Consider the following 13,160-nt stretch of genomic DNA (forward strand, 5'->3'; position numbering starts at 1 on the left):
TTTATGTTGAAGACAATAAAGTAAGTGATTTCATCGTACTGAATATCTTGAACAATATTTGAGTGTCCCAATTCCTTATTCTCAATTTTTGATAAACAGTACATTTTTGCAAGATATCCAGGATATCTAGTTCAATGTCAGCTCGACTGTAGTATGTCATAAAAATTTTGCGTTGTAAAATATCATGGAAAAATCTGATAAGAGAAAGTTTTGTCCATGTTTCACATGTCGATGTACAAAATTCGTGCCTGTTACAACACCCAGATATAATAAAGCTGGTGTCGTCAAAAATATTTGGATGAGCGATTTGAAAATATATAATGAGCACAGGAAAAGGGTGAGCTAAGCATACTTCATTCCACTTGTACGACGTGTGATTACATGTTTTCACGCGTTCTACAAAGATCACCCTGCAGTGTAAAGTATACTGTGATTAGACTACTAAGGCCATGCTCGCAGATCCAGTATATATACGGATATATATATATAGGAAAATTTTGTTGAAAATAAATAAAGAGCGAACGAGTTTTCAGGATCACGCGATTCTGAGGCAGGGTGAGTCTTTGACTCGTACAAATATTTTAGCAGAATAAGGTTCTCGAGGTCGAAAGAAACACTTTTGATCTTTAATGTTTGAACATCAAATTACTCGAAAACGGCGCGTTATACGAGAAAATATGAAGAATACTTTTATTTTACAAAACGTTCAGATATTCACTAGATAGCGTCAACTTACTTTCAAGTGTTGGTTTCTTTGAATTTTTGATATTTTTATGGTACGTAATAGTCATAATAAGAAAACTGGAAGATGTGTGTGTTCTTAAAAGATTCATCATAAACAAAGATTATAGAGAAGGCAGTGTTTCTTTTTGACCTCAAGAATCTATTGTTAAATTATTTGTACGAGTACGTCAAACACTCACCCTGTATAGTAAATACTAAAACTCGCCAAAATTCTTTGGCAAGGTAATATCGAGTGACCTATGTTTTTGAACAAGAACAAAAACCTACGATATTATCACTCCCTTGCGTTTCTCCTTTTATGCGCAATCATTTCACTCTCGAAAGTGTCACTTTAAAAGCCGAAATGAGTGAATAAGGATATTTGGGAAACAGTTATTTGTGCAACCAGTTGGGAGAAGCATTATTTTTCGTTCTGAAGCTTCGTTCATTGCGCAAAAGAACGCGAAAACTAATGCGCTTTTCCAACTGGTTGCACAAATAACTACATATTTCCCATGCGTGTCTTTCCGCACCAAGCACGTCGTTCGACCTGTCAATACACGCGGAAAACGAGGAAACTACCGCATTTTGCACTTGTTAGGAAAATAACTATATATTCGCCTCATTCACTTATTCAGAGTTTTCCGCAGTTTTTCTGCAATAGTGCTGGAAATCTAAAATATTCCTGAAAATGGCTATTGTATGAAATAATTTCAGTCTATATATATATTTTTTTAACATTTCCTCATTTCTTCTCGTCTGTTGAATACCACCATTTCTTGCTCGATGTCCTAGATTCTAGGCAGATACATAACTCTCTGTGCGAATAGAAGAATTAATTAATTGAAAAGTGTTAAAATTCCTAAAAATTTCAGTGCTTTTATGCACGACCAAAAATAGATACGAAACCACCACTCTTGGATCTGGGCACGAAAATCAAACCCCTCCTTCTATACAACGATGCTTATTGCGCTGCACATTTAGACCAACAAAATAAGCAGCTTATGAAGCGTTTAATAGAAATAGAAAGACTTGGGGTGAGTATATTTGTAACATATTAACCTTATATATTTAAGTTTCAACTTATTATTGAAGATATATTTTGTAACTAAATTAGTGAAGGTCATTATTTTAGTCAATTGAAGATCCCGAGATTGATGGGGGGTATGGAGAAATTACACTCTCGAAAAAAGTGACTGCACGCTATATAATGCATATGCAAGTGCCACTGTTCCTTCAAAAAATTTATTTGCACCAGAAACAATATATCATTGATTAATCAGAACTAGCAATAACAAGAGCCCATTTGCTAAACAGACAATTATGTTTCATATTTCAAATCTGAGTGATTGTAATTTTATTTCACGTTCAGACTTTTCTTTCCATTTCAGGGACTTACTGATTGTGTAAACAGTCAAATAAACTTTCATATGTCCAATTGGAATTATCATAAAGCGAATATGCATAGGATACAGAAAGAAAATAAGGAATTCCACCGGAGAATTGCAGCGGTCGTAAGTGAAATTACTGAAATTCTTCGAAACGAAAGTGAAAAATCACTCGGTTGGTTTTCCCGCTTCTACTCCCAAAATTATCGTTATTATAGCAATTGCTCAATTTGCTGATGCACCTGAAATCCCAGCAATATCAATTAAATTTCTCTGCTTTTTTCATATACTTAAAACATTTTATTATACTTTCCTTATATACGTATATACAGGGTGGTCTAGATCGTAACCAAGAAATTTTAACCACGTATTCTACATCAAAAATAAGCCCTAGTTTGTCATATAAACATATGTCGAAAATTGTTTCCTCTCCGAGGTACAGGGTGGTGAAATTATAAAAAAAAATGTTTTTTATTAATATCTTTCGCACTGCTTGAAATATTTATATTAAATTTGAGAAATAGGTTTTGAGCGTCAAGGAGCACTTTTCGCATAATATAATTTCTTTTTTATTCTACCAGTGGCGTCCGTACTGCAGCGAGACTGAATATTTTCTGATAAAAAAATGATATGATGGATTTTCCGATAATAAAAATTACTACTTAAGTCCAGCTATGTGAAGCTGGCACCCCCAAATGCGAATTTTGAAACAAAAATTTCAGGGTCGTTTGTCCATCGTAGGTCCACGTTTGTCCACCTTTTTTTTTCATTTGTCCAGGCACCGTTTGAGAGATATGGGAAAAAACTTTTTTCGGTGCATTTTCTGAGCAGCACCCCCAAATTGCAAAAACGTTTTTTTGATGGTACAGATCGTTTGTCCAACGTAAGTCCACTTTTGTCCACCCAATTTTTTCATTTGTCCACCCACAGAACCGTAGAAATCAACCTTTTAAAATTTTGGAAAGTGTGAAGTTGGCACCCCCAAATGAAAATTTTCGAACCAAAATTTCAGGGTCGTTTGTCCATCGTAGGTCCATGTTGGTCCACCCAATTTTTTCATTTGTCCACCCACAGAACCGTAGAAATCAACCTTTTAAAATTTTGGAAAATGTGAAGTTGGCACCCCCAAATGAAAATTTTTGAACCAAAATTTCAGGGTCGTTTGTCCATCGTAGGTCCATGTTTGTCCACCTTTTTTTTTCATTTGTCCAGGCACTGTTTGAGAGATATGGAAAAAGAAGTTGTTGCGGTGCATTTTCTGAGCAGCTCACCCAAATTGCGAAAACGTGCTTTTTATGGTAGAGATCGTTTGTCCAACGTTAGTTCACTTTTATCCATCAAATTCTTTCATTTGTCCACCCACAGAACCATAGAAATCAATCTTTGAAACATTTGGATGAAAGTGTGAAGCTGAAACCTCTCAAATGCGAATTTTGAAACCAACATTTCAGGGTTGTTTGTCCATCGTAGGTCTGTTTGTTGATATAAAAAAGGGAATTTTTCCATTGCATTTTCTGAGCAGTTCCACCCAATTGCGGAAAAGCCTTTTCCGCATTCCACTACAATCTAGGCAATTATTCGATTCGTTCACTCGCAGAACCATAAAAAACAATTAAAAAAAAAGTGTTATATTGGCATCGCAAAATGCCAATTTTCAAAAAAAAACATTCAGGTTCGTTTGTCTTTCGCTGGTTCATGTTTGTACATCGAAAATTCATTTGCAGTTGTATAGACTATTGATTGATTAATCAAAATTCTTCGTTGACTATTCCTAAAATGCTAAAGAATATTTTTTACCAAATGAATCTTTCCTCCAAAGTCACGTTTGTCCAATCAAAATTTTCATTGTTTCATATGCCTTATTGATAAAAAAAGCAAATATTTTCTTTTTATTCGTAATTTTACCAACAACTGCGAATTCATTGAGAATAACGTTGTTGCATGGCGGGTCATATTTGTTTACGAATTTCTTCAGTTGTCCAGGTACCATTCGCAAATGAAATGGAATGTAATATAATGGTAAGAAAACCAATTAGGTTGTCTATCAAAGTCCTTCATCAGACAATTCAAAAATTGCAAATCTTTTTCCTGATGGAATAAAATTGAACGAAATTTCTGAGGATATTGAGGTAATAAATGAAAAATATATGCTAGCCGGGGTGATTGTCCATCATCCCCAACACTTTGTCGCATTTACAAGACAGGTTACAGGAACTTTGACAAAATGCGATGATAAAAAAAAATTTTGATTTGACAAACGTGACTTTGGACGAACGATTCATTTGGTAAAAAATATTCTGTAGCATTTTAGGAATAGTCAACGAAGAATTTTGATTAATCAATTTTTCATCCCATCTTGCTAATGGAGTCTATAAAACTGCAAATGAATTTTCGATGTACAAACATGAACCAGCGAAAGACAAACGAACCTGAATGTTTTTTTTCGAAAATTGGCATTTTGTGATGCCAATATAACACTTTATTTATTGTTTTTTATGGTTCTGCGAGTGAATGAATCGAATAATTGCCTAGATAGTAGTGGAATTGCGGAAAAGGCTTTCCCGCAATAGGGTGGAACTGCTCAGAAAATGCAATGGAAAAATTCCCTTTTTTATATCTCTCATACGCTCCCTGGATAAATGAAAAAAAGGTGGACAAACAGACCTACGATGGACAAACAACCCTGAAATTTTGGTTTCAAAATTCGCATTTGAGGTTTCAGCTTCACACTTTCATCCAAAAGTTTCAAAGATTGATTTATATGGTTCTGTGGGTGGACAAATGACAAAATTTGGAGGACAAAAGCGGGCTAACGTTGGACAAACGATCTTTACCATAAAAAATACGTTTTCGCAATTTGGGTGAGCTGCTCAGAAAATGCGCCACAATAACTTCTTTTTCCATATCTCTCAAACGGTGCCTGGACAAATGAAAAAAAAAAGTGGACAAACATGGACCTACGATGGACAAACGACCCTGAAATTTTGGTTCAAAAATTTTCATTTGGGGGTGCCAACTTCACACTTCCCAAAATTTTAAAAGGTTGATTTCTACGGTTCTGTGGGTGGACAAATGAAAAAATTGGGTGGACAAACATGGACCTACGATGGACAAACGACCCTGAAATTTTGGTTCAAAAATTTTCATTTGGGGGTGCCAACTTCACACTTTCCAAAATTGTAAAAGGGTGATTTCTACGGTTCTGTGGGTGGAGAAATGAAAAAATTGGGTGGACAAAAGTGGACTCACGTTGGACAAACGATCTGTACCATCAAAAAAACGTTTTTGCAATTTGGGGGTGCTGCTCAGAAAATGCACCGAAAAAAGTTTTTTCCCATATCTCTCAAACGGTGCCTGGACAAATAAAAAAAAAAGGTGGACAAACATGGACCTACGATGGACAAACGATTCTGAAATTTTGGTTCAAAAATTTTCATTTGGGGGTGCCAGCTTCACATAGCTCTTAAGTCCTTATTTGATTTGGAGCAAATTCGGTTTCTTGACTTTTGATGTACGAGGCACCGTTTCCGGTTAGAAAAATAAAACACATTCTCATGCATGAAGAAATCGCCAAAATTTGATATAGCAAAAATAGTCTTATTATTATTATTATGTACCTACCATATAAAATTTTGGCGATTTCTTCATGTATGAGAATGTGTTTTATTTTTTTAACCGGAAACGGTGCCTCGTACAGCAAAAAGTCAAGAAACCGAATTTGCTCCAAATTAAATAAGGATTTAAGTAGTAATTTTTATTGTCAGAAAATCCAGTGGCGTATCATTTTTTTATCAGATCTCGCTTCAGTACGGACGCCACTGATAGAATAAAAAAGAAATTATATTATGCAAAAAGTGCTCCTTTTGACGCTCAAAACCTTCTTCTCAAATTTCATAAAAATATTTCAAGCAGTGTGAAATAATATTAATAAAATAAATTTTTTTCTATAATTTTAACACCCCGTATCTCGGAGAGGAAACATTTCTCGACATATGTTTATATGACAATCTAGGGCTTATTTTTGATGTAGAATACGTAGTTAAAATTTCTTGGTTACGATCTGGACCACCCTGTATATACAACAATCCTTGTGAAGGTATTGAACGATAATAATTCTCGGGGAACCATATAGTTATTGAATAAATAAATACTATAATCACCTTTTTTCAGACATCACTTTATAAATATAACCCGAAGGAATGGAAACATTTCGTGCAAGCCTTAAAAAAAGACGCACATTATCCATTAATAGTTTTCGCGAAGAAGGATTTGGACAAGGAAATTAAAACCCAGCCCTCTATCAGCACTGGATTACCTACAATTTCAAATCATGTTGAGTAAGTTACCAACACACTGCGCATAATCATTTTGCAAAAATTTTTAATTCAACTTTTTGTTATTATATTTTTTTGACAGCTTGAGGTTTTGGCGATGAAGCCATTCTACTTATTAAAACCGTTCATATTCGATAGGTGTTTCATTGATTTCACTGTAGAGAATGGAGAATATCTTGGTAGGATTATTCTCGAGCTATACCAAGAGATAGCTCCTCTACAATGTCAGAACTTCCTTGATTTTTGTGAGAGTTACAGTGAACAAACTACTAAGAATAATATCATAATACAAAGAATTGTCAAAGATCGATATCTGGAAAGCTGTTTCATAACGAATAATCGAGCTGACATCATGCATCGGAAACGAAATAAAAAATCTCCCGTTGTTCATCAGGTCCACAAATTGAAACATACCAGGACAGGTAAGCGAGCGACTCTTATTATTATTATATCTCTACAACTTTACAGATTCTGTACCTATATTTTATGTTCTAATCCATATAAACCAGCACTGAAAAAATCAAAAATGTACATTCAGAGCTCGGTCTATTGCTTATATTTTTTGTGAGAGCAATTTATTAATATTCCTCCTAGAAAATTAATTTCCATCGCATTCTACTTTGCAGGCACTATATCGATGATCAAAGACGAGAAACGAATGAATAATCTGAAAATATGTATAACACTTTGTCCAATGCCTCAGTTAGACAGGACAAATGTAGTTTTCGGAAAAGTTACGAAAGGTATCGGTGTGCTGATGAAAATTAATGGTTACAGTCGTAAAATCGGTAAACCCTTAGAAACAATATCTATATCCGATTGTGGAAAAATGCCCGAATGTATTTGTCACAAAAAGATGGTTGAATGCAAACCTTACTGATCACCTGTGTTAAAATAAATATTTATTAATATTTGTGTATTAGTATCTCCGTATATGTTCGCATAAAGGTGAATGTATTATATCAAAGATATTACACATAAAATATCTTTGTATTATATCATCACGTGGATAACTTTTCCTGCGGAGGACGCTACGAGGTACACCGTACCGCTCGAACCATAGAATACAAACTCATTAATAACTGGACGCACCCCTGAACATTGAACTCTGTTGAGTGAAATCTGTGTTATTAGTTTTCTGCATTGAACTAAAGAAAGTTTCTTTAGTTCAATGGTTTTCTGTGTAGGAATCTGACAGACGGCTGTCATCTGTGGACCGCATTGACATTACCAGATGTATTTACGGTCTTGGTACTCTTGGTGTTTATGGTATGCCAATTTAATGCTAATTTCTGAGATATGTTAAATATTATCCAGGGTTTGAATAAAACGAGGACACTTTATTGCGTGCGTTGAAGGAATATTTATAATTGTATGGTTCTGCGTAAATCATTTAACATTATTTCATCAACAATTATCACACTACATTCCTGAAACTCGGACGTTTTAACTGTAGTCGATCATGGCTAAGCGTAAGAATCAAGCCCCAATCTACAGCGATGGAAGTGATAATTCAGATAATGATATGGATTCCGTAAGTATGACATATAGTGCGATCGTAATTGCAAGGTCGATGTAAAAATATTACCTTTTACTGTATCTTTAAGGAATTACTGAATTTGGCTAAAAAGAAAAATAGGAAACGAAAATCGCCTCCTTCCAAAGCAATTTCTGATTCTGAGTCTGATCATGAAACTGCTAAAAAATCTAAATTAAGCCCTAAATACTCGGATTCAGATAGTGATGGCAATGAAAGCAATTCAGAACCTGAAGAAGGTGAAGTTTCGGACTCTAGTTCTTCTGAAGAAGAATTCAATGATGGATATGACGATCAGATGATGGGGGATGAAGAAGATAGAGCACACTTGGCCAGTTTAACTGAAAAAGAGAGAGAAACTGAGTTATTCAAACGTATAGAGAGAAGAGAAGAGATGAAAACTAGGTTAGTATTAAATACCTTATGCATTGATAAAAAGCAAATAACTTTATTATTGGTTGATCCAAGTGATTAGTTATTTGGAAAAAAATTCTGGAATCTTTGTGCAGAGTGATCTCTTTGTATCTTTTCCTGACCTAAATATCACAATATTTTTTTTATGTAGGTTTGAAATAAACAAAAAGTTGAGGCAGGCTAAGAAGGCTGAAAGAGCAAAGGATAAGTCTACGAAGAAACATAAAGAAAAGAGAGTGAAAGAAAAGAAGGAAGAGCCTACAAAAAAATATGAAAAAGATTCTGATAATGACGAAGATCAAAGTGATCTCCAGACTGATTTCAGTTCCATTGATCACAAAGAACGAAGTAAGGAGAGAAAAAAGAATATTGAAGAAAACAGAGGTAGGGTAGATAAGCGTGTCAATGCAATGGCAGAATTGAAAGCGAGAAGGGAAGACAAACAAAAACGTGAAGAAGCAGAGGAGAAGAAAAAAGAAGAACAAAGGAAAAAAGACGAGAAGGAGGCTGAGGAGAAGAAAACAAAGTTAAAAGCCTCAGATATTTATTCAGATGATAGTGATAGCGATTCAGGAGATGAAAATTCTAAGGAAAAATCAAGACAATCACCTGCCTCTGTACGATCAAGATCACGTTCCTCCTCTAGTTCTAGTTCTAGCGAAAATGAAGAAATTGTAGAAGAGAAAACTCAGATATATGTGCCAACAAGAGAGGAAGTAAATTTAATTCGCTTATCAAGGCATAAACTAGAAAGATTTGTTCACATGCCTTTCTTTGATAGAATAGTGAAAGGCTGTTTTGTTAAAATTGGCATTGGTCAACAGGGAAGTATGTCCATTTATAGAGTTGCAGAAGTGATAGGAGTTTATGAAACTGTTAAAGTGTATGTGCTAGGAAATACAAGAACAAATAAGGTATGTATTTCAAAGGAACTATGACAATAATTAATTTCATATTTCTTTGATAACTTTTCTCAACTTTAATTGAATAACTGTAGTACCTACAAATTGGCAAAATTGAAAAAGCATCTGGCATTTATACAAGGTGTTCCACTGGCAGTGCCCATAAAATGTTTATGGAGAAATATATATTGGATCTGTTTGAAAGTAAATGGAACATCATTTTTTAAATATCAACTTGTGTATTTCAAACAGATCACTGTGTATATTATTACATTCACAAATGTATTTTCAAATTCTTCATCCATTTCAGGGTGTGAGAGTTAGACATGGTAATCAAGACAGAGTATTCAGACTAGAATTCATTTCAAATCAAGAATTTAGTGATGCAGAATATCATAAATGGGTAGAAGCTACAACGGCAGCTGGACAAGCTTTTCCTACTAAACAGCATATAGAGCAGAAACAAGCAGACATCAAAGAAGCAATACATTATGAATTTAATGAACAGGATATTGAACGAATTGTGAGTTCCTAATAATCCTACTCACTAATCTATAAAACCATCATCAGCATAAGCAATGACATGTCATTTTCAAGGTTTTTATTTTCGGCTGTAACGGATTTTATCGCATTTTTTTCGAGGGAACAAAACATTAAAATTGCATGATGGTCATAGATGGTTCTACAGGCATATGTATTTCAAAGGAGGTTTTTCTATTGGGTGTTTTTTATCAGCTAACCTAAATTTATGTGTCATAGAGGTGAGAGTTCTAGTTCACTCAGAGGATATAGTTCACTAGTTCTCGTTCACGATGGTGAATAGTTCACATAAATCGTTCACTAGTTCACAATCGTTCACTTCCATTATGAACCATGGAACGATTGACGGTTATTGGTGAGCTATGAACTAGTGATATGCAGTCGCAGGTATATTAGTGTTCTGTGTCTGGAACTGGAACTAACATTGAATTGAAACTGAACTCTGATTGATACAGGTTTCACGAGATATGAAGTGGAAGTGTACATTATTTCAAGCCTTATGATTTTTGCTGGGTTCTGGGATTTGTTTCGAGAATAAAAGAAAAAAGATCAATAAAACGAAATATATTGAGGTCAATAGTTATAAAACAAAAAATACAGTGAGATTTGATGAACTTTTGAGGAGGAGGGAGATACGAAAACGTTGCGAACTTATCGATCGTTTCTGTCATTCAGTGAACGAGTGAACTATACTTCGAACTATTCGTGAACTAGTTCCTTCCGTTCCTTACACGAAACAGTTCAATTGAACTAGTTCGTTCACGAACTACACCCCTAATGTGTCTCAATGTGTTGCATTTGCCAAAAACGGGTGACTACCGAAAAAGTAGACCAGCAAGTCACTACTTGTTATTAAATTTGACTTCTATTTTGTAGATCAGGGAAAAAGAAAGATTCAAACAGAATCCTTTCAATTATGCAATGAAGAAAACTGAACTCATGAAAGAAAGAGAATCTGCACTTTGCCGAGGAGACGAAGATTTAGCAAGGGAGCTCAGTCAAAAGTTGGCTGAGTTGGAAGAAAGAGCATCTCATCTGGATAAAGTGAGAACGTCAACAATATCTAGTATTTCTTATATCAACGATCGTAATAGGAAAAGAAATATTGAGGAAGCAGAAAAAGCTATCATGGCTGAACTCAAAGCTAATAAGGGAAAAAAGGTAAACATTATCACCATCATTTATCAGCATTAAAATTTAATTATATATTTTTCCACTGTTTATATCACTATGAAAATATTTATTTTGTCTATAAGGAATTATAATATGTATTATGCAGGTGGATGATCCATTTACCAGACGTTCTACAAAGCCTACCATGAACTTCAGACCACAAACTGAAACTGCAACAGTCCCTGCTTCGGAACCCGAAGAGGCTCCTGTACAAAAAGAAGCACCTAAGCCAAAAGCCAAACCAGCTCAAGTTACTCATGACGACCTTTTCTCCGCTCATGACTTCGACATCAAAATTGACCTTGAATTACCTTTGCCAGGTGAGATTACATTAATATTGATATTTTGGACATTTTTTGTGATTATTTCCAATTGGAATACCATCGAGGTACACCCAATGATAGTTTTCAGATATTTATAATTAATAATCTTCAAGTTAGGTTCGAATGTGTGTTTATAATGTAAATCATTTCTTAGCAACTCAAAACGTTTGGGAGCCTCCATATAATGCTCAAGGAACTTTTCTCACCCTAGATTTGTGTCAATTGAAAATTTCAAATTTTTGCATGACGACATGTATTTGTAGATTATAAATATCTAATTTCATCTTATATTTCAGCCAATCCAGTAATGGTGATGCCTAAAGCAGTAACGAATGATTTAGCTCCAAGGAGGAGTCTCAACCTTGAAGCATACAAGAAGAAAAGGGGTCTTATATAGTATTATTTATTAATTACTCCTGAACTATTAGATATTTTACCAATAAAAATTGGTACTTTTGACAAAACAGAAGAAGCCTTCTGTTTTTTCCAATTAAATTGGGTTAGAATTTCCCAAAACAGAGCATTGTTGTATGATATGTGATAAGAAAAATATTTTTTGAATTTCAGTTTTTCCTCATATTTATAAAAACATTGACCATGTTATTTTTCAGTAGTATTTCAATAACTTATTTTTTGTAAAATGATTTAGACTTAAAATACATTTTAATATCTCTTTTAATTTTTTGTTTGTTTTGCCTACTATTGGACAATTTATCATGGAAAAACACGCTTTTAGAATATTGCATCTTTTTGAATTTTTTTTCTCAATACCTCAATCTACACTTAGTGGAAACTATGGTGTTCATGTTATGTATAATAAAGGGTTTTCCAATGAGAAGCTTTTATTTTGGATATTCTGGCCTGTTGAATTTCGTGGCCACCTTTTTTTAATTTTTCAAACCTACTGAAATTGTTAAAATTTCATTTGAAATATTAGCATTGTATAAAGGCAACAATTAATGTGGTGATCACTAGTTCAGATCTCCAAATCTGTGTTGTCTCTTTTATTAAAGAGTAGATCTCATTGGTTTTATTGTATACCTCTTTCAGGGGGATTTACCTCAAATCTCCCAGATTAACATTTCAATCGAAATTTTACGAGTAATACAAGAGGCGGAAAATTTAAAGACTCTTGTGTTGTGACTAATTTTTAAAGGCTCTCGCCCCCATGGCTACTTGGCGACGCCCATATGGAATTGGAGCAAAAACACACAATAGCACATGGAAACACCCAATGGTTGTGATAATTTTAAACTCTAGGCAGAGTACAACCAAAATATTTTTATTCAGGTTTACTATGCCCCAGAGGAGAGGGGGGGGAGATGCAAGGCACGCCCACCGAAATTTTGGATGAATCGTGGATCATCAAATGCCAACCCTTTAAAAGAAAGTTTTACCCATAGACATAGACTCTATGGTTTTACCTATTCTCCTATTAGTCGAATCAGTGTAGAGTGTAGATGGTTCTTGGTAGTGGGGGGGGGGGATTATGATCACTGTGATCATACTGATCATCAAATATTATAGAGCTAACCTATCCTAACTGTATAATCTTTGGTGATCAACCATCTTCCCCCGCCAGTAAGGCTGGGCAAAATCAGAGAGACTAGGTAAAAACTAAATAGTAAGTATATTTATATAGGGAGGTGTACTGAAAAAACCATAAATTATTTTATTTCCGTTTTGAATTATTGAAAACTTATATGTATAAAAAATCATTTCAAAACAATTGATTTTTTCATCGCAGCCAGCCTGTACTTCTGAAATTATTTCGGGACTGGATGAAACCTATTTACAAGTCGATATACGTTCAATAATAGTACATG

At 34.4% G+C, this 13,160-nt stretch overlaps 2 protein-coding genes across 2 annotated transcripts; both read left to right on the forward strand.

Moving 5' to 3' along the window:
- The first annotated feature begins 125 nt into the window (after positions 1-125).
- Positions 126-7,356, forward strand: LOC123315505. Its single transcript, XM_044901222.1, has 6 exons — positions 126-337; positions 1,599-1,760; positions 2,115-2,237; positions 6,282-6,448; positions 6,584-6,867; positions 7,072-7,356. Exons 1-6 carry the CDS (start codon positions 185-187, stop codon positions 7,323-7,325), a joined length of 1,143 nt encoding a protein of 380 aa, XP_044757157.1. The 5' UTR covers positions 126-184; the 3' UTR covers positions 7,326-7,356.
- A 314-nt stretch (positions 7,357-7,670) lies between these two features.
- LOC123318627 (RNA polymerase-associated protein Rtf1) lies at positions 7,671-12,169 on the forward strand. The gene is made up of 7 exons (XM_044905303.1): positions 7,671-7,979; positions 8,053-8,387; positions 8,548-9,310; positions 9,609-9,821; positions 10,715-10,999; positions 11,118-11,331; positions 11,631-12,169. Exons 1-7 carry the CDS (start codon positions 7,908-7,910, stop codon positions 11,729-11,731), a joined length of 1,983 nt encoding a protein of 660 aa, XP_044761238.1. The 5' UTR covers positions 7,671-7,907; the 3' UTR covers positions 11,732-12,169.
- The last annotated feature ends 991 nt before the right edge of the window (positions 12,170-13,160 follow it).

This window comes from Coccinella septempunctata, chromosome 1 (assembly GCF_907165205.1).
Source record: "Coccinella septempunctata chromosome 1, icCocSept1.1, whole genome shotgun sequence".
Lineage (NCBI taxonomy): Eukaryota > Metazoa > Arthropoda > Insecta > Coleoptera > Coccinellidae > Coccinella > Coccinella septempunctata.